The sequence below is a fragment of the Chinchilla lanigera genome, unplaced genomic scaffold (assembly GCF_000276665.1).
Source record: "Chinchilla lanigera isolate Chin_1 unplaced genomic scaffold, ChiLan1.0 scaffold00110, whole genome shotgun sequence".
Classification (NCBI taxonomy): domain Eukaryota; kingdom Metazoa; phylum Chordata; class Mammalia; order Rodentia; family Chinchillidae; genus Chinchilla; species Chinchilla lanigera.
Window position 1 is genome coordinate 1,777,160 of NW_004955511.1, and position 22,733 is coordinate 1,799,892.

The 22,733-nt window shown below is 39.0% G+C and overlaps 2 protein-coding genes across 2 annotated transcripts; both read left to right on the forward strand.

Moving 5' to 3' along the window:
- Positions 1–8,797: 8,797 nt before the first annotated feature.
- On the forward strand, positions 8,798–9,718 carry LOC102025149 (olfactory receptor 1013-like). Its single transcript, XM_005408244.1, has one exon. It carries the CDS (start codon positions 8,798–8,800, stop codon positions 9,716–9,718), a length of 921 nt encoding a protein of 306 aa, XP_005408301.1.
- Positions 9,719–19,088: 9,370 nt separating this feature from the next.
- LOC102010611 (olfactory receptor 1013-like) lies at positions 19,089–20,006 on the forward strand. Its single transcript, XM_005407977.1, has one exon. It carries the CDS (start codon positions 19,089–19,091, stop codon positions 20,004–20,006), a length of 918 nt encoding a protein of 305 aa, XP_005408034.1.
- The last annotated feature ends 2,727 nt before the right edge of the window (positions 20,007–22,733 follow it).

The window sequence follows — 22,733 nt, forward strand, 5'->3', positions numbered from 1 at the left end:
CACACATATCAACTCACCTTTCCTGTGGTAGGAAATTTAAATACCTATTATTTTAGTGATTTTGATACATACAATACAGTGGTCAATGTGTGGTGCTAGAGTCACTAAAATACCTTTCCAGTCCAACTGAAGCTTTATACCCTTTGTTCAACAGCCCCTCTTTCTCTACCCTTCTCTTCCCACCCCTGGTCTCTGAGAACCAGCTTTCTACTCTCTGTTTTCATGACATAAACTGTCTAAGGCTCCCTGTGTACTGAGATTATTTGGTATTTGCTTTCTGGGTCTGGCTTACCTCACTTTGCATGATGTCTTCCGGCTCCATCCACATTATTGCAAGTGCCAGAACCCTTTCTGCTATCCAGGCTTATCGTGCTCTGTTGTACATGTATCTACCACATTTCCTTCACACAGTCCCCATGAAGGAATAGGTATGCTGCCTCCATATCTCGGTTATTGTACATAATACCGAAATTGGGGCTGGAGATTTAGCTCAGCGGCACAGCGCCTGCCTGGCAAGCGCAAGGTCGTGAGTTCGATTCCCGGTACAGGAAAAAGAAAAGAAATGTAGAATACCTAAATTAACGTGGGCATCACATCAGGTCAACATATTAATTTCAACTTTTTGATACTGCAAGAAGCAAGATTGCTTGATTACAATCCTATTCCATAATTAGATTTTAACATTTTTAGAAGAATTTTATGCTATTTTTCAAAATGACTATATTAATTTATATTTCCAACAGCGTGTACATATTCCTTTTTCCGCCTTCTCACCTAACTTGTATTTTTGTTAATAGTGGATAGTGACCTCAGTAATGGGGGGTGAGGAACAGTTCCTTCAGGGTTAAATGCAATCATTCAAGAAGAACAAATATGAGATTTGTTTGACTGCTTCTTGAGAGTGAGGCCAGGAAACTTTCTTAACAAATATTTGCCCCTATTCTGTGCAAGATATAAATCAAGCACAGCCTGGACAGTGTAGCAACATGGAAAGACCTTGTCCTGAAATGTAATACTATTAGAATAAGGGCTGGCGATGTCGCTCAGAGCAAAATGCTGGGCTCAATACAAGTATCAGAAAGAAAGAAAGAAAGAAAGAAAGAAAGAAAGGGGGCTGGCGATTTAGCTCAGCGGCAAAGTGCCTGCCTGGCAAGCGCAAGGTCGTGAGTTCGGTTCCCGGTACCGGAGAAAAACAAAACAAAACAAAAAACACAAAAAATAAAAAAATAAAGAGAAGGAAAGAAAGAAGGTAAGAAAGAAAGAGTAAACCAAAAAAAAAAAAAAGAAAAATAAAGAGAAGGAAAGAAAGAAGGTAAGAAAGAAAGAGTCTTTTAAAGTTGTAATTCAGCTTTTCCAAGAAAGAACTCCTGTAGAACATTAATGGTTTCAAAATTAAAAGACCTGTCATGGTTTGTGTCTGGATGTCCCCCAAAAGCCTCACTGATCACAGGAGCAGGCTTTTTAGAGGAGGCTGACTCTAGCACTTGTGGTGGGTTCATTGTCTAGTGCTGGGGTTGGTGGTATGAGCGCTACACCTTCCCTGGGGTGAGGAGCCTGCATGAAATATAAGAGAGGGAAAGAGTCTTGCTCTTTCTGCTCATCCCTTATGCTCTTGTTGCTTTTGTTGCCTTCTGGCCACCATGTTGCCCTCTGCCATGTGCCACCCTGCCTTGGAGCCAGCTGATTATGTACTAAAACCTTCACAATCTGTGAGCTAAGTAAACCTTTCCTCCCTTAATTTAGGGCATTGGGTATTTTGTCTCAGCAAGAGAAAAAAAGTACCTAAGATAAGACCCAACCATTTTCATAATCCCTATCATCACTATTTTCCTTATCATAATACCACAGCCAACCAACCTTTCAGTGCCTTACCCTCTACCCAAACTTCCAGCTATGTGAGTAATCGCGATGTCACCACAGGGCATGTCTTATCAATGTCCCTTTTCCCTGCCAACACATGTAACTCCATAAACTTAAACTTGTGAGCAAACTGATCACACACAGCCAGTGTGAGGATGTGATTCTAAGGCTAACCCTAGTATCAGCCATTATGTCCTTCACTCTGCTCCAGAAATAGATATTCCATTCAAGCAAGCCAATTGAAGGAGGATTTAATAGAACTACACAAAAACGTGAAAAGAGTATGGAAAACCAGAAAGTTCCTCTTAGTTTTACTATAAGCAAGTCGGAAGGGAGAAGGGCAAAGAGAAATATCAGAACACAGAGCAAAAGAATGCATGCTTTGGTGGTGACTTCACAAAGTTGGGGTGGAAGCATGGGATCCACAGATAAATGTGGGTGACCATGGCCCTGAGGAGAAGAGCCTGGACCTAAGTGTACTGACGTTACTCTCTTTTTCTTTTGATTCCTCCCCAGCTTGGTCATCGTGGGTGGTATAGTTCATAGAGTTTGATCTCCTGGATCAGAGGGCAGAGAAGAAAGAATGTCAGTTAATTCTGTAGTAGAAATAGAACAGAGGATTATGCACCCATTATTCGGGCTTGCTGGTCAGAGATTCATCTGGGCAGAGCCATTCATCTCTCTAACACCACTGATCTTTTTTGGCACATCCTCTGAAATTCCAGATGTCTTAATATTTGACCAGTTGCTCCTTCCTATTGAGTAGTTTCTTTCCCTTTCACAATATCTATTGTACCTTTCAGTTTTATTTACTCTTTCAGGTTCTTACACTAGGAAGACAATATGGCATTTACACTTGCGGGTCTGATTTATTTCACTAATGCATATGGTCTCTAGTTGCATCCATTTACCTGTAAATGCCTTGAGTTTATTTTTCTTTATAGCTGAGTAATACTCCATTGTATAAAAATACCACATTTTCCTTATGCATTCCTCAGTTGGGTTGATGGGCATTTGGGTTGTTTTGAAGATTTTCCTGTGACAAATTGTGCCACTATAAACATGGGTGCACATATATCACTGTAGTAGGATATTTTTAATTCTTCTGGGAAAATACCCAGAAGGGGAATGGCTGGGTTAAATGGGACATCTAATCCTAACTGTTTAAGGAATCTCCAGACTGATTTCCAAAGTGGTTGTACCAGTTTACATTGCCACCAACAGTGCTTAATAGGAAAGAACAAGGGAGAGAGAAAGGAGAAGAAAAGAAAGAAAGGAGATAGATAGATACATAGATAGATTATAGATACAGATAGATGTATAGATAGATATATAGATAGATATAAATGATATAGACATAGAGATAGAAATATATAGATATAGATATAGATAGATATAATCTCCCACACACAAGGTAGCTAAGATAATAATAGTACTAATTTCTATTGGTTTATTGAAAGGATCAGTTAATGCTTAATTGTTTGATCAGTCTTGAGTACCTATATCTGGTAATCTGAGCAACTACTTTGAAGACAACAATAAGTAACACAACAACTATTGTTGATTTCCTATCATCTTGTTTTGAAATTCTGTATCATTTTCATAGTTACTGTGTTTTGTTTTTGTCTTTGTTTTTGTTCTTTTCTCTTTAAAATAATATTTTTAAAGAGACTTAACTTTATGTTTGTGCTTTGGAGTCAAATTATTATTTTTTTAATTTTGTATTTTAAAGAAAATAGTACAAAAAAAGAACAATAGCAAAATACAAACAACACAAAGCAAGGACATTAAAAATGATATGGGGTTTCAAACCAAACGATAGGGATTAACAGTGGTTGTTATATTACACATTGGTATTATTCAACAAAGTTACTCAGATTACCAGATGTAAGAATAGCAGATTGATCAAATCATTAAAGGGAATAAGAAAAGAATAATTTAGAAGAACATTAGAGACAATACATAGTTTCACTAGGTAGGATTGTAGGAATTCACCAATGGTTGTTATACTGCAAATTGTTGTCATCACATAAGTTGCTCAGATTACCAGATACAAGCATGCAAAATTGATCAAAATGTTAAAAAAAAAAACCTCTTAATCATTAATTGTTCCCCTCAATAATCCATCAGACATCAGCAGTACAGCTATGCCACCAATCCTTATATATAAAGTCAAACTATCTTTATGCACCTCTGGAATTTTTCCTGATTCATTAAAATCACTCCTGCTTATTAAAATTATTGCTGTTTTTAAAAAATAAAATGACAAACTATATCAATCTAAAAAAAAAAATTTGACCAGGTTAAGCCACAGTCTAGAAAACTGTTCCAAGTATGACATTCAAAAGCCCTCTGCCACCTTCTCTCTCACTGTTCCTGCTGGCCCTGCACATCTATGTGTTCTCAAGACAGAGCTTTGAAACCTAGGACAGGGGCTGGGATTTAGCTCAGCGGCAAAAGCGCCTGCCTGGCAAGCGCAAGGTCGTGAGTTCGGTTCCCGGTACCGGAGAAAAACCACAAAAAAAAAAAAAGAAACCTAGGACAATTCTCACACCTCCCACTCTGTCTCCTGCCTCTGTAATTTGAGAGCTGTCATTTCTTTTACTGGGGCAGAAATAGTCTACTTCCCAGTAACCAGTCACTTGTTCTGCACAGAGGCTTGTTTCTGCCTCCTGCATACTAACTTCTCATCACACACAAAACCCTCCCTCCCAGACCCGTCAGGAGCCCTCGGAGCAGAGTTTCTGCCCTGGCCAGCTCCCTACTGGGAGTAAGAGTGATAACTTTATCACGGCCCCTGTACCTACTTGTTTTCAAACTTTGATTTCTCCCAAGAAACTAGAGCCTTTTTGTGCTCTGCCCCTCTGCCTTGGTTGTGCCTCTGGTCCTGGGTTAGGTTGGCAGAGGATCCAGACTAGAGAAAACGATACGAAGTGCACAGATGATGAGTAATGAGAAGACAGCTTTTGATGGACAACTCTACCAGTCTCCAATTATGTGACCCTAGACAACATGCACTCAACCATATCTATGTCTCCAGAACCTCTTCTGAAAAATGGGCATGATGATCACAGTTAGGTTATTGTGAAGGTTAAGATGGGAGGACAGTTGTACTCGACAGAGTGCCAGGCACAGAAAAATGCATTCAAAAATATCATTATGACAAATAATAAAGAAAAGTGACAAGTTGTTTTAAGACACCATGGCACCTTGAAAAAAACTGTCAAATGTGTCAGTTGGTACATTAGACACCTTTTCTTGATTTCAGACTCTTTTACTTAGGTAAGAAGTGGAAGCAGATGTTTGCTGCAAAATCTATACGTATAGCCAGGAATACATAAAAAGATAAATACATTCTCAAAAACTGTCTATTTTTAAAGTGTCCTTAGTGTAAGGAACAACCATGAATTTTATAGTCAAATTACTTAAGTCCAAATCTTAACTGTGCATACTTCTGAATGCACTGTGCACAGGTTAATTGCTTGTTTTGCATATACTTTCTGAGTTATAATGTGAATTGCAGCACAAAGAAAATTTGCTAATATTTCTGCATTTCTTGAAACTCACATTATACAAACACCTCAGGTAGAGTCTTGTAAAGAGTAAATTCCCAATGCACAGTCATTATAATCAGTGTTTTTAAACTTTTGTCCTTCTTTTCCATGGAGGAGTCAACACACTTCTTGGCTAATTGCCTTTGCAGAGGCTTGCAGCTCAGAGCCTCTGTGGTCGTGGAGGACTCGAATACACCAGGGAACCAAAGCAGGAATAAGTTCTCTGTATCCACCTCGTGAGCCTGTGTTGGTACAGACAGTGACAGTCGCAGTGTGTGGGACAGCAGATGCTTCCAGACTCATAACCAGGCTTGGTTCCAAGACAGAGACACAGGTATGTGCCAGCAGATGATGTGCCAGTGCTTGAAATCTTTTTGACCTCACAGTGACTTACGTGTGACCATATCTACATGATTTGCTGTCATCTGGTCACCTTTGGGTTGAGACGTCACAATCACAAAGACAAGGACAGGGACTCCAGCAGCAAAAGCCAACCTGATATCAGAAATGGAAGGACATAGATTCTGGGGAGGAGCTGGGTCCTCAGAAAACAATACCATTTATTAATTGTGTGTTAGTTCTCCACTTATTAAACCTCAATTGGGTCATCGGTAAAATCACTGCCATTAATACTTAAACATAGAGAATTGTTGCAGTGAAGAAAAAATGAACTACTACATGTGAAATTGAAGGACAGCAATGATTCAAGTAAGTGTTTACAAATTATTGACCATTATTTGTATAAAAAAGCAAATTCTGGGAACACAAAGAATCAGAGTATATTAGAATCAGAAAACATTCAGAATTATGTTGAGTCCAGGAGCTGGAAGTTTTCTCAGAGCAAACACTTTGAGTGCTCATGGATGTATGTGTCTAAATATTTTCTGACACCATAAAATTATTTTTATTCAATATTTAACTTAAAATGTACAACATTTCCATACTTATAATAAATCTCAAAACCAACATGAGATAAATATTACACTGATATATACTTTCCATGAAATGCAGATGGAAAGGGACATTTTCCAGTGAAGGGAAAAGAGAAAAGATAAAGGAGTATAATATTAGACAGCTGGGGATATAGTTTAGCGGCATAATGATCACTGCTGGGCAGAATAATAAAGCAGGAGAGACACAAGCACACCCTCTTTATTCAAGGAACAGAAAGGGCAGAAGCTAGGCTGAAATGGAGGGAGCAACTGGAATGCAGGGCAGAGGTAATGAGGTCAGATCACAAGAGTTCGGAATCTGTGTAAGGACTTCCGCTTCCCTGAGTCTGTTGAGAAATCAGTAGAGTGGAAAGAACAGAAGAATAGCATGGTCAGCTGGCATTTTAAGAGACCCACTCTTGATGCCCAGTTTACAGACTCACGGAGAAAAGGAGAGAAGCAAGGAAACATCTGCCAAAGGGCAGTGACTTTGTCTACACTGGGCATGAAGGAGGGCAAGACTTGGGCAGTTTCTGGACAGATTATGAACGGGCAAGATGTCACTAAATAATCAGAGCATGCAAGCTGAAGTTCCATCCAGAAGGACCTAAGTGAGTCTCTGCTAGATGGGACACTGCCATTTCCTGCAGCAGGGAGAGTAAATGTGAAGGTGATATGTGAAGAATTCTCAGGAGCTCACTTTTTCTCCTGAGATGTCCAATGTGCACCTTGTTAGCAGATATCAAGGAGGCTCTTGAATGTGTGTGTGTGGCGGCCATGGAAGAGCCCTGGTCCAGACACAATGCTCACACTCATTCACCAGAGTGGGGGATGAGCTCGCCCAGGGCTGACCGTGGACGGACATGACGAGAGGGACAAGAGTGGATTCTGGGGTCACTGCAAACAATGGAAGCAGGGACAATAACACTGAGTACTATGAAATGAACAAGGACAGCCAGCTTATTACGCTGACCTGGAAGCCAGACGCCAAGGAAGCGGGGTACTTCCAACAGGAGGGAGTGATGAACTGTGACACTCCCTGCAGACCACATCAGAGGACTCAAACCCAAGCATAAGCTATGGCCACGGGAATGCACTAACCTGTAGGAGAATATCGATCAGGAAGGCACCAATGGAACACACTTCCATTAGTCTTCAAAGAAAAATTGACTAAGACTGCTATTTATAAATGCCACAAATGACTACTCAGTAGAAACTGTATTTTCCTTGGACCTAGGAGGATGAGTATACAAATAACAATTGTATTTACTGTGATTTCATTTCCTTTAACTACACAGTGATTTGGGGTGAGGAAAGGTAATGTAAATAGAATGGTCTTGAAAATATAATGCATGAGTACAGAGGTCAGATATATTCTTGTCTCTCTTATCTTCTGGGGGGCTTCAGAGACCTAGTTACCTCCTTAGACAAATGTTCTGCCACTGAGCTACACCCCAAGCCCTCTAGCTATGTCAACAGAATATTTACACTTTGGTAAAAATTTAAAAGTATGGAATATTTCTGAGCTATCAAATAACGTTTAATCACATTTTATTACATATATGTTTCAGGAATTTTTTATAAAGGAAAAACTCTTAATAATGATAAAAATACAAAAATAACAAAAAATTAAAAGAATAGAAAGTTTCTAGTAATACATTAATATATCAGTCACTTTTAACCCTTCAATGCTTAGTTCTCCTTTCTTGGAATGCCTGTAACAATGGAACATAATTAAATTATCTCTCTTCAAATTCTTGCTCATTGAATTTTCCCAGATAATGTATATGAATTTCATGCAAAAATTCAAAAAATTGCAATACTTGGCATAAATGGGTAAAAATGACTCATAATTAACTATTATATAACGTTTACTGTGGAATGTATGTAAAACATAGTATATTTCCCTACTGTATAATTCCAAATTTTATAATTCACCTCTATACATGTTCCCAAAACATTCCATTCTTACCTTTTTACACAGAATATCTTTTGAATGTCTTATAATATATATAGTACAAAGGCTAGTTAATGTTCTTCTATATAGAAACTTTGCAGGAAAAAATTGACTTATTAACCAATGTTGAAACTAAGTAAAATTCAGCTTTTGAGATACAAACAACTGATACTCTAAACCTAAAAGTCATATATTTCAATGTGCATTTTGCTATTGAAAAATATTGAAGGTATAAGAAATTCAGATTTATGAGTATTTTGTTTATCAAAATATCATTCCCAAGGGGAAAAAAATAACAAAATTAAGATTTTTAAAACTGAGTATGAATGACTTTGGCCAATTTGAAACTCTAAAATAAGCCCATAGAGTGCTGCATGCTAAACTTGTATAACAACGTGGATTGCATTGTAATGTATCTAACATATTTACTAATTTTCAGCACAGTGATTCAAGCAGATCGTTTTCTCTTCTACAAAGTGAGATTCCTTGGAGCCATGGAGAGGGGCAATCACACGGTGACTGAATTCATCTTGTTGGGTTTCACGTCGGACCCTGTGATGCAGCTCCTCCTCTTTGTGTTATTTCTTGCAATGTATTTTATGACCGAGGTGGGAAACGCCACCCTCATGGTGCTGATCTGCAATGATGCCCGGCTCCACACGCCCATGTATTTTTTCATTGGAAATCTGTCTTTTCTGGATCTGTGGCTGTCCTCAGTTTACACCCCGAAGATCCTAGTGACCTGCATCTCTGAAGACAAAAGCATCTCCTTGGCAGGTTGCGTGACCCAGTTCTTCTTCTCCGCTGGGCTGGGATACACTGAGTGCTACCTGCTGGCTGCCATGGCCTACGACCGCTATGTGGCCATCGCAAAACCCCTGCTTTACACCCAGGCCATGTCCATAAAGCTATGCATATTTTTGGTAGCAGCCTGCTATCTTGGAGGCTTCACTAACTCTTCCATCATCACCAAGAAGACCTTTTCCTTTGACTTCTGCAAAGACAACGTCATTGATGACTTCTTCTGTGACCTGCTTCCCCTAGCCAAGTTGGCCTGCGGCAGGACAGAGGGCACCCAGACTCTGATGTACTTCCTGTTGACCTCCAACGTCATCACGCCCCTTGCCCTCATCCTGGCCTCCTATCTCTTCATCATCGCTGCCATCTTGAGGATCCGCTCCACCCAGGGCCGCCTCAAGGCCTTCTCCACATGCTCCTCCCACCTCATCTCAGTCACTCTGTACTATGGCTCCATCCTCTACATCTACTGTCTCCCCAGTTTTAGCTATTCTAGGGATAATGTTGTTTCCATCTTTTACACTGTGGTTTTTCCCATGCTGAATCCCTTGATCTATAGCTTGAGAAATAAAAATGTGAAAGAGGCTTTGCATAAACTCATCAATAAATCAAGCTGATTTCCTTCTATGGAGAAACAAAGAAAATTTATTTTATTTCAAGCCAAGATCTCACTGTGCTCCATCCTCATTAATCATTGTTGTACTGTAAGTTAAAGAGTCTCTACCCTGATCACAGGATGCTTTAACATACCTATGGTAAAAAAAATTAAGGCAAATGTGAAATTAATATCTTAAAATAAAATATAAAGACTTGGATAGGACTTAGGCAAAAAGAAAGTCTTCTAACTCAAACAATGACAGAAAAACAGTAGATTTAATTGACTGTTATGTGTAGAATAGTTTCTGTATAGTTTCTTTTTGAGAAATAGAAAATAAATCAGGCATGTGGCTGTACACTTTAATGGTACTATTTGGGAGCTGAAGCAGGAAGATTGCAAAGCAAAGGCCAGATTGGGCTGCCCAGTGAGATGTGAATCAAAAATAAAATGAAATTCATCAGCATCTACTTAAAAAATTTTGTTTCTTTTTTTTAACCACAATCACTATTATAAAGATCCAGTGGCATCCAATTTGGGACAAATTATTCCCAGCAGGCATGATGTTTTTTAATCTATAAATTGTTTCATAAGTTCCTCCCTCTAAAATAGTCAGTCACCTCCTCATAGATACAGTCTCTGTGACTCACTTCTAATTTCCTGGGTTCCTCCTTCTTTTTTCAAGAATAAGCTTGGAAAGAATTCTGCATCCAAAATGTGATATTCTGAGCACTAGTCTCAATTTTTATGGGTAAAATAATAGAGAAGTTGGCATAAACCAACTTAAAAAATACAAATGTACAAAGTGCACACTACTCAAAAGAGAAAACTTTACAGAAAGAGTAGAAAGATAGTGAAAAATACAAATACCATGTGGTGCACTTAATTTTTATTCAATTTTCAAAAAATTGATATTAATACAAAATACATTTACAAAGTAGAAATATGTTAATGTTTGCATTGGTGTATTCATTAATGAAAGAAAGTATATGAAACTGCAGGTTAGGAGAATGGACCAACACCACATGGCTTCTCTCCACAGCTGCAGAAACTGCTACACACTGTCAGTCACACGTGTTCATCAGGACCTAAGGACATGGGACACAGTACTAGCTATAGCACACAGTAACCTAATAAAAGCAGGGATCAACAAAATAATTCCAAAATGCTTAACTTAAAGAGTTTATTCAGCTTAGTAAGAGGACGTCAAAATGATATCTTCTGTTTCCCATTACAGATGATGCAATTGCTACAAAATACATTCCTTTGAGTAACATTACCTGGCTCAAAAGGTGCATCACCATGACAGAATATCAGTTAATATGTGTGACAAACATATTCTTAAAACAAGCCAGTATAAAAACACAGACACATAGCTAAAGGATGCTCAACTACTGGCCAGAGCCTTTGTTCTAATCACCTTAGACTCAATTTCCCTACTCAATATAAAAATTGGTATGTACACAGACAGTGTAGCCTCTGGTGACCTAAAAGTATGTTCATTTTGTTTTTGTATGGAAATAATATCTTGATGGCAGAATCTTGTATGAATATCATCATCAAGACCCAGTAAAAAGATAAAGTGCAGTTCATGATAAACCTCACAAAACATAAAAATAAATAAAAGCATAATTAAAATGTAACTCTGCCTGTTGCATCGATGTATTAAAGTATGTTTAACTGTAGTTTTGGCAGCAAGCCTTAGTCACTACAGAGAATGTTTTGTTGCAATCCATGCCTTTGTAATACTGAATTTTCCACATTGATTTGAAATTACGCTATAAATTCCTAAGGGAATTTTCTTCCTCAAGACACAAATGCAGTTTACATTCTTAAAATAAAGCATTTTCCAATTTGGTCCTTTTAGACAACCAAGTTTTAATTTAAAAAATACAAATATTTATAGGTAGCCTCTTCTATGCAGAAAAATTTGTCTTATATTTAGTTAAAAACAAATAATTCTTGTCCTACAAGAACCAGTGGTTGCATTCATCTGAGTCCTTCTGAAAGACAGACTCTACAGAATGTGTGTGCATGACTACAGCACACCCATCCACTGACAGTCCAAAATCAGAGGCTGGACCTCAGGAGTGCCCATGATGCAGACAAAGTCCAAAGGCGGGGAGCCAAAGAACTCTACTTTTCTCTCAGAAGCTGATCCTCTTGTTTAGAGTTGCCAGGATGAATTATTTCCTCTGACACTTGTTTAGGGCTAAGCAAACAGTTCCTTAAAGTTTGGTGATGGATGCTTTCTCAACTTCAAATAATGAATGCAAATGATTGAAACCTTGCAAGAACCAAGCCATCCTCACCATCCAGGCCTCCGTTGGCCTCTTTACTTTATCAGTCATCTTCTCTAGAGGAGAGCGGGATGGGGTGGGGCAGTCAGAGTCAACGGTTCTTTGCCTCATTTCTTCAAGATGGGACTAATAGCTAAAACTGGCAAAAGGGAGTTCTATAGCACAGCAGCAGGAAGCTCAGAGGAGCTAGGTGGGGGAGACAGCTCAGCAGGTAGAATCTGAACACACTCCAGACACCGCTCTGCCCGGCGAGTCCTCTTTCACCCTAGGCATCTCCTCACTCCTCCCAGAGTCTCTGATTTTCCTCCTTTATCTTTTTCTTTTGAGACAGGGTCTCACTATGCAGTTCAGGCTGGCCTTGAGCTCACTTTGTAGCCCAACCTGGCCTCAAACTCCCAATGATCCACCTGCCTCAGCCTCTTGAGTGCTGACATTACAGGCATGTGCCACCATGCCAGGCTTGATTTTCCTCCTTTATAGTGACCCCATAGGAGCTTGGAAAGAGATGAGACCAACCCCCTTTGGTACTTAATTTTTAATATTTTTCTTTAAAAGTCACAATTGCAATAATACACAAAGAATCGTTTCATCCACTATTTTTGGCATTATTGGTATTGTATTACTCTTTTCCACTCTGCAGTTTTATACGTTTTCATTTTCAAAAAAAATCTCCTATCACAGTTGCACATATCTCCCAGAAATGTGAAATTTACATGAAATACATAACTTGCATCAAGTACTAAGCCCAGCAATCGCTGTATAGTGGAAACTCAATAAATTCTTCCTGGGAGGAAAAACACAACCTTGAACAGGGTGTAGACAGATCAGCTAATGTTTCCAGACATTGACATAATTCATGAGAGAAAGGCTGAAGAGCTGCAGAGAGAGGAAGTCCTGACCTGTGCTCCTGATTCATGGAGATCAGAGCAGGGCCTTTTGCTGTTCACTGCTTCGTTTCCATAAAGGAGACTGGTGACCTGAGAACTAAGACTAGGAGCCCATCATGATACGGTATTGTGCAGAGAGCCCGGGTTTTAGCTTCACACAAAGTGAACTGAAGATCAAATCATTGCTACTAATTGTCCACCTCACCTTGTGGGGCCTCTTTTTCCACAACTGTGAAACAGGGTAATAACTGTGGTATTGTCTGAGTGTGCCCAGGGGACCATAACCAGCTGACATAGGCTGGAACTCTGCTCCACATACCTGTGTTCTCTTACAGTTCTTGAGGCTAGAAGTCCAAGATCAGGGTGCTCTTAGAGTCATGTTTTGGTGAAGACTCTTCCTGGAGTCTGGGTGCTTATCCTTCTTCTTTTTTATTTTATTTTTACTAACATGTAATTACTTCATATATTAATGCAGTATTTCAATACATGCATATGGTATGTACTGACCAATATAATTATCATTTCCCTCTCTTTTCATTTTTTCCTGATGGAATCTTTAAATTCTATCTTCTAGATGTCTAAAAGACATTTCCAATGGGGAATTACTCAGCCACAAGAGAAAATGAAGTTCTGTCATTTTTAGCAAAAGGGATGAATTAGAGGATGATACGTGATGTAAACGAGACATATAAAGGCAAATACCACTTGTACTTTCTCCTAGGTGAAAAGCGCAAAAGTCAATTTTGATGGAATGTGTTGATTTCTGGAGGCTGGCAAGAGCAGGACAGAGTGAGGTTTCATAACTTGAAAATCAGGCAGCAAAACATAGATAGAACAAGTGCTAGTGGTCTGCAGAGTAGGGTGGTTAATTTAGATGCCCAGTTTTTTACTGCATCTGCCTTTAACCTTTATTATCTCTTTTTAATAGAATCTCATCAGGGTTAAAGCTTCAACAAATTAACGGGGGGGGACACAATTCAGCATTTAGTTCTGTGAAAGTGTCTACCTCAAATAATTATGACAAGTGGAAATAATGCATCCCAACCATTCCGTATAGTGTCTGGTTTAGGATGTATGTGTTGGCTTCTTCCTCTTTCTCCACTGTAACTCATTACTAGTAATTTTATTATTGAGAAATAAGTGTCACTTAGCACAGTCTTTATAGTTCTGAGCTGGTTGGGTTTCCCAAAAATGATCAAGACCATGAAGTGCTCATGTGGAAATATAATGCAGAGAGTGAGCTTGATAATTCTGGTCTGCAGTCCAGGAGCCGTCGCAAACTCTAAATGTTGGATCTAAGTCTTGCAACTGCTGATCTTGGGTAAGGACAGAGGACAATACGAAAGCTTCATGCAGTGCCTGTGAGGCAGTAACATGGGGAAAGTATGTTGTCCTTCTAACCTACAGACCCTTTTGCCACAGACCTGATGTCTCAAACATATTTACCTTGGTCAAGGATTGTCCCTGATTTAATATGCACCCAGGACACATTTTCATTTAGCGATGGGTAGGAAAACAATAATTCTGACAAGATCTTTCTCACCTGCAGTTCCCCAGCGAAGGTGCACCATGCAAGACGAGAAACAGAGAGGACAAAAATTCCTGGTCTGTTTTGTGGTTCTGCCTGGAGGAATGGGCTTGGCAGAGTGGATGAACAGGAGCATGCACAACACAGACAGTGTAGTGTGATTACTTTCAAAAGTGCTAGGCAGTAGGGGTAGACTCTCACTGTCAAGTCACTGGCCCTGGGTGATAGGGGAGAGGAAAATACTAGTTAGGGGAAATATTAGTGTGAGAGTGACTGGCAGATGAAGTAAAAGACTGGATATCCAGGCTTTGGACTTGTTAGATTGCATATGAAAAGCATTCTCTTGCTGCATGCAAACTGATTTATATGTAGAAATCAGCTATCCCTGAGAAGGACAGAATACAGAATTGCAAAGCCTGGGTAGGTCAATTATCATAAAATATGGAAAATTTAAATATCATGATTAGCATAAACTCCAACAGCCTTCTCTTTGTGACACAAAACCTCCTTAGTGATCTCATCCAAGCTGTTCCACAGGACCTACAAACACTGTTTACCAAGCAAATCTGCCAAGTTTCCAAGGTCCCTCCAAGCCCCATGCCATTTTCTGCCTCTGTTCCACCACAGTGCTTCTCCAGGGCCTGAAATGCTGTGCTCTACATGGTCCTGGTCCACACCATCTTCAGGGACAGATGCTGTCTTCCTGTTCCTCTGCAAAACTCTCTCTCTCTCTCTCTCTCTCTCTCTCTCTCTCTCTCTCCACACACACACACACACACACACACACACACACACACACTGCTCACAGTGCTCCTAGCAGGGCCTCTGCTTTGACTGGCCTCACACTACCAAGTATGATAATTTTAACAAAATGCATCACAGTTACAATGAAGGCTAGAATCATAGCTTCATTCTAGTGCATGTCCTCAGTGGTTTTCAGAGATACAGGAGACAGTCATTCTTTTTTTCTTTTTTCTTTCTGTTTTAAAGAGAATAACAAATCAACAATAGCAAAATACCAACAATATAGACAAAAGAAAACAAAGCAAAAGCAGTAAGAAAGATACAAGGTTTCAGAACAAAATGATGGGAATTAATAGTGGTTGTTATATTACATATTTTTATCTTCAACAAAGTTGCTGAGATTACCAGATGTAAGAATGCAAGACTGATCACACTGTTAAAGAGAATAAAAAATAAAAACAAAAAACTTGTAGATGATACAGAGTTCACTAAACAATACAACCATTGTTGAGACAGTCATTCTTGACTGACATGCAGGTTTTGATAAATTTTGTGGGACCTGGCTTTGAACTGAGGTTCTCCCAACTTCCAACTGCATGACCTTGACAAAGACACATGATCATTTCTACGCATCAGGTAACTAACGTGTAAAATTACATGGTGACATCACAAGATTATTCTGAAGATTCCCTGACATGACATTTTTTGAACACTTAGAGGAGTGTTTTTCATACACAAACACTCAATAACCATTATTAGGATAAATAAAGGAAAAAGTAGGCAAGTTCATTTTAGGCAGTACATCATCTTGGTTAAAATTTTCACATTGTCCAAATGTATGACATTGGCTAGTATGATACCTTTGTTATGAGTTCAAGTTGAGTCACGAGGTGAGATGGGAGAGCAGATATGTTTGCTGCAAAATCTATTTCATAGGCATTTATGGTAAGCAAAGTTCATCTCTAAAACAATGTCTTTACTGATGAACAGATACTCAAGGATATACCTTCTCTAAAGTGTCCTTAGTGTAGGAGAACAACTGTGAATCTTGTAATGAGATTGGCTTGGACAATCTGCACATGATTTTCTCATGTCTGTATCATTTTGTCTGACTACAATGTGATGTACAAAAAAAAAAAAAAGAAAAAAAAAAGACAGGGGCTGGGGATTTAGCTCAGCGGCAAAAGCGCCTGCCTGGCAAGTGCAAGGTCGTGAGTTCGGTTCCCGGTACCGGAGAAAAACCCCAAAAAAAAAAAAAGAAAAAGAAAAAAAAAATGTGATGTAAAACACTTACTTCAAAGACTGGTTTGACAATATTCATTTATTTACTGTCTAGAAACATAAAGTTTCTCACATAGGAATTTAAAGAGAAGGTACACAATTCACAGTCATCATCATCATCATTTTCTCCTTTCACATTTAGAAAACAAAAAAAATCAATATAACTTTTCCATTAACTGCCTTTTCTGAGACTTTCAAAACCATAAACCCTGGAGGTGCTTGAAGAATTGCGTACCCTGGGGATCCAGAGCAGGGATAAGTTGCCAGGATTTGCGATGAAATCTTCTGCTGTTTGAGACTGCAGCACTTGCAGGTAGGTGTTCTGAACCCGGGTGGGACCATTCAGTGTTCTTGAATGCGTAAACAGGCTTGGCTGTCAGACCAAGTACACAAGGATGTGCCAGCACATGATTTGGACAAAGGTGGCACATTTTATTGGCCCTATGTAGGTAAGGTGCATTCATCTGTGATAACTTCTGAATCTCTCAATGCTGTCCCAAAGGTGAAAGCATCAAAACCTAAATGACAGTGTCCATGGAGCCCACTAGCACCTGCTAACTTGATATTAAGAATGAAAGGAGGGGCTTACTTTAGGGGAAGGGCCAGATCTTCAGAGAAAGCAGCTCTATTTACTATTTGTGCAATTGTTAAAGACATACTACACTTCAGTTTGGTCATGTGTAAAATTATTGCTGTTAGTTTTTAAACATACACACAACGAGTGTTGTGAGAGATAAACAAAATGCTACATGTGAAATGCTAAACACAGTGTTTGATTTGGAGTAAACCTATCCAAAAATTTAGCTATTATTTCTATAAGTGATAAAATTCCAAGATGATAATGAGAAGCAAAGCATAATAGAATCAAGACAATATTAAGGTTCAGACGCAGTCCATAAATTTCAAGTTTTTCCACAGCAAAAGTTTGCAGTTTCAAGATTCATGTTTTTAGAGATTTTGTGTTGCCATAAAATTTTTCATATTTAGTATTAAGAGATTCAAAATAAAAAAGCAATATAACATTATGATAGTACATCAAAACAACATGAGATAAACATTAAACTGACCTGTGTGTTTCCTCCAAACCAGAGGATGAAGAATATTTCCTAGCAAAGACAGAAGTTAAATTACAGGGATAGATGTAATCTGAGATAAGCAGCAGCACAGGGGTAGCACTAAGGTAGGAAAGGGGAGGACAAGTGTCAGGGAAGGAGATTACAATAAAGTGTTTCAGAAACACCTTAAAAAGTAATATTACAGAGAGTGCAGTCTGAGGATATAAAACTTCTAGTTAGGAAAATATGTGGAGGGATCATTTTACACACAGCAAGGAGCCAACAGGGAGGAACTGAATGTGCCCTCATTACTCTATAAACAGAAAGAAAGGTGGACACTGGACTGGAAGGGACAGTGAAGGGAGACAGAGTGAATTGCAAGCAGGAGACTCTGAGCCTTGATCACAGAGAGCTGAGACATCTTTGTGAGGATGTTTGCTGCTAATCTCAATGCGTTGCTAAGCCACCGGAATGGTCGGGACAGAAGAAAAGCGTGTTCAATGTGCATTCTAAGAGGAAGAGTCTGGATCCCCAGTTGAGAGACCCGAATGAGGTGTGCATGAATGCAAGCAGATAGCTAGGACGCTTCAGCAATGAGGCCTCAGGCTTTGCCTAAGGTGGAAATGTTGTTGCAGCTGGTAAAGAAATGGCCAAGTGTTGAAAGATTGTGAAGATAGCACCTGCAAGGTGTTGCTAAATAATCAGAAACCATGTGAAAGCTAGAGAACAGTTAAGCATGATGCTAAATCACTCCTAAGCTGGAAAAATGCCATTTACTGCAGAGGAGAAGACAGAGGTAATGGAGATGTAGGAAGGATAGTCAAGAATGCATTTTCTCCTGATATGCCCAGTGGATACTGGGTCACAGTTATTACAATAAATGTCAGAGCTCATGTACCTGGAGTACATGGAGTACACAGGAAAAGAAAGCTACAGTTAGAGTCATGCAAATGTTTAAAATCATCAGTCTGGATAATACCACCAGGAATGATTATAGATAGAAATGACAATAGGTCCAAGAGTGGCTTCTGGGGGCACTGCAACATTCAAAACTAGCATGACAAAGAATAGGTAACAAGAGAAGCAAAACAAATAACAGGTGAGTGTGATGACCTGAGAACCAAGTAGAGTATTTCCAGCAGGACAGAGTGACAAACTATGACAGATATTACAGATCAAACTAGAAAGTGATTTAGACTTATTTTTAATTTATCCATGTGAAGTCACTGAACTTCTAGTGTCGGAGGAGTAAAAAAAAAGTGTAGGTAAAACAATCTTCTGTTGTTTGTATTTTACTTACAAATGATTCTATTTACTAACCCAGTTCTTGATTAACCTTAATGTTGAGTTGAATATGAATCGCTTTCCTACATCCTGAGTGAGACTACAGTAAAAATAAGTATCATATTTCCTGAACATTTTCTTTGTTTGGCTACAAAATAAAAATTCTTTCTAAATGAGCACAAAGACTATTGGATCCACGACTTCTTATGATTGTCAGGAATGTTTTGTAACATATAAGCATACTTACTACTTTATCAGCACAGTAATTCATAGATCTCTTGTTTTCTTTCTCTATAGTGTGATACCCAGAGCCATGGAGAGGGGAAATCACACGGTGACCGAATTCATCCTGCTGGGCTTCACAACAGACCCCACGATGCAGCTGGTCCTGTTTCTCCTGTTCCTGGGAGTGTACTCACTGACCTTGCTAGGAAACAGCACCCTCATCGTACTGATCTGCAATGATGCCCGGCTCCACACACCCATGTATTTTTTCATTGGAAATCTGTCTTTTCTGGATCTGTGGCTATCCACGGTCTACACCCCGAAAATCCTAGTGACCTGCATCTCTGAAGACAAAAGCATCTCCTTGGCAGGTTGTGTGGCCCAGTTCTTCTTCTCCGCTGGACTGGACTATACTGAGTGCTACCTGCTGGCCGCCATGGCCTACGACCGCTATGTGGCCATTGCAAAACCCCTGCTTTATACCCAGGCCATGTCCATAAAGCTATGTATATTTTTGGTAGCAGCTTGCTATCTTGGAGGCTTCACTAACTCTTCCATCATCACCAAGAAGACCTTTTCCTTTGACTTCTGCAAAGACAATGTCATTGATGACTTCTTCTGTGACCTGCTTCCCCTAGTGAAGTTGGCCTGTGGCAGGAAGGAGGGCACCCAGGCTCTGATGTACTTCCTGTTGACCTCCAACGTCATCACGCCCCTCGCCCTCATCCTGGCCTCCTACCTCTTCATCATCGCCGCCATCTTGAGGATCCGCTCCACCCAGGGCCGCCTCAAGGCCTTCTCCACATGCTCCTCCCACCTAGTCTCTGTCACTCTGTACTATGGTTCTATCCTCTACATCTACTCTCGCCCCAGTTCTAGCTACAATCTTGAGAGGGACAAGATGGTTTCTACATTTTATACCGTGTTATTTCCCATGTTGAATCCCCTGATCTATAGTCTGAGAAATAAGGATGTGAAAGAAGCTGTCTATAAATTCTTCAAATAGATCAAGATGATCTCCTCAGAAGCAGCAAAGAGAATTTCCGGTCACATTCATTGTATTTCACGTCAAGCTGCCATTGTGCCACATCTTAATATAAATCAAGATAATGGATTTCCAATCATGACGTATCATAGTTCAAGACACCTAAGGTCAGAAAATCAAGATAATTGAGGAGACAAAGATTGAATATAAAATATAAGAATTTGGATTCAATTTCAGTCACTGTATGTTAAAAACAAAGAGGCTAAGTCCCCCAAATTCTGTAACTTCAAACAGTGGCAAAGGAGTCCAACCTTTTATGGGAATACTCAGTTTACTGACACTTACAGTGGTATGCATACAATTATTGCCTAAAAATACATTGAATTAATTTTAATATTTTTCTATAACTGGTAACTAATGATTTGCACCAGTGTCCCTTCTGCTTAATAGAGTGTCTTAAAGATTTTAAATGTATTTTTTACTCACAGACATTAACACAAAGATCAAGAGACACTGAGAAACGTGTTGCTATAATTTATTTGCAGCTGGTATGACCTTCTTCATCTGTGTACCTCTCCCATGAGCTCTTTGCTTAAAGAGAAGTAGCCACGTTTCCATATGCATTTCTGTGATTTTCCTGGGCTTCACTTTATCTTCAAAGCATATCCAAAGTGTGATACCATCGTCACATAACACAGTCACTATACTAAAATAATAGGCATTGTGAAGTCAAACAAACTGAGCAATGAAAATTTATAAGCACATATTACCCAAAAGAGCAAAATTCATAGAGGAAATGAGTGACAAAAGGATAACTAGGTGATGCATTTAATTTTTTTTAATTTTCAAAGTAAGACAGTATTCATGATTCTATTTTTTAAACATAAATTTGTCATTGTTTGTATTAGTGTGTTCAGTACAGAAATAAAATATAAGAGGTTGTGAGCTAGTCAAAGAGACCTGGAAAATACAGGAGCTCTACTTAGAGCAGGAAGGACAGACTCACTCCGGTGGTCACACACATTCACCTGTAATGTGGGACAAGGAATAGGACAGGTACAGCTTGTAAGACATGGGAATCCAGTAGAAATAATGACCAACAGGGTAATATGTTTGATTTGGAAAGATCTGCCAACTGGGTCTCTGGTGTCCTAAAGATACCTTCTATTTCTCATTCGTGATGAAAAGACTCTTAGGAAATGCACTCTCTTAAGTAATCAGTACAGGCACAATTGGCATATCACAGTAGAAAAACATCAGTTATTTCATCTCAGTCAAGTAAAACTAGAAAATATATCATTTCAGAGTAAAACAGTGGCTACCATAAATAAAATACATGTGACAGATGTATTATTAAAACATCCCCATATGACCAAATATAACACATACGTGCAGAAAGGATTGTCCAGCTATATCCAGGGCTCTAGTCTAATCATCTTTGGAGAAGCAACCAAGTCCCCTTGTGCAAAGAAGAATCAGTATGCACACAAATGTTGTAGCTGTGGCTGACCCCAATCTTTGTTCACTTTTTCATATGGAAAAGTTTCTTGATCCACCATCGTGCACCAAGACTAATCAAAAGGTAAAATGCAGCTCTTGCTAATCCTTGTAATGCATAAGAATAAATAGACTCAAAGTGTAATGAGGCATGTGGCACTGATGTTCAAGAACATGTTTTAGGATAGGCTTAAGTATGAACTGGGGGATGATAAGTTTCTCAGTCCCAATCAGGAATGCTGCATCACAATTTACGGCCCTGAAGTATTCAGAAGGCCCTCGCATGTTAACTTGAAATTAAATGAAATCTCTTAAGGGAATTGGCTTATGTCACAAAGTTCAAATTCTTAATGTGATGTGCTTCTCATGATCTCTTTTAGACATATGAGCCTTAATTAATTAAAATTCCTACTTTTTAATTGATTTTTAATTGATCTAGAAGTGCTTGCTTTACTAAAATTTATACACTGAAGGTATCAGTATGCAATATTTGTAATTGAGTAGGTTATGATAATTTGGTGTTTGTATACAATATGTAATGAAATTAAAGTTTTTATTTTTTTTTTGTTTGTTTGTTTGTTTTTGTTTTTCTCCGGTACCGGGAACTGAACTCACGACCTTGCGCTTGCCAGGCAGGCGCTTTTGCCGCTGAGCTAAATCCCCAGCCCCTGAAATTAAAGTTTTTAAATTACAAATGTTCACGTGTAGTCTCCTTTGCTAAAAGAAAAGTCTCTGGGACTTCAAAGTTTTACTAAGAAATTAACAACTCTTCATGGTGATACTTGTCTAGATTCTTCAGAGACACCAAAGCAATAGGATGTCTGAGAGTATGTATTCACGTGGATCAGGAGATCGCTAGCAAGGGTCTGCAATTTCACATCTGCACTGTCACCCTTCAGGCTTGAGAGCCTGGAGAACCGTGGAGACCAGGACACTCAACTGTGGATATCAAGTCTGGCCTCTTATATGGAGTCAGAGGGGTTGCCTTTTTTCTTTTTTTGTACTTTAGGCCTTGAACTAGTATTTCCTTATGTATTATTGCCTTGCCAAGTAATTTCTGTGAAACTTGTATAGAAGAGAAGCAATAATTTTGTTCAGGTTTGACAATAGCTGGTTGCTTAGTTCAAGAGAGACAAAGGAATGAAATGTAAATCTGATTTCCTCCACCCTCACTAACAGCCATCACATTGGCTTTGCATTCTATCTAAAGGATTTTAATATCTTTACACACATGACCATATGTAAACACAT

Excerpts from the sequence above, each read along its gene's own strand:
- LOC102025149 (XM_005408244.1), top strand. The coding sequence starts at position 8,798 with ATGGAGAGGGGCAATCACACGGTGACTGAATTCATCTTGTTGGGTTTC.
- LOC102010611 (XM_005407977.1), top strand. The coding sequence starts at position 19,089 with ATGGAGAGGGGAAATCACACGGTGACCGAATTCATCCTGCTGGGCTTC.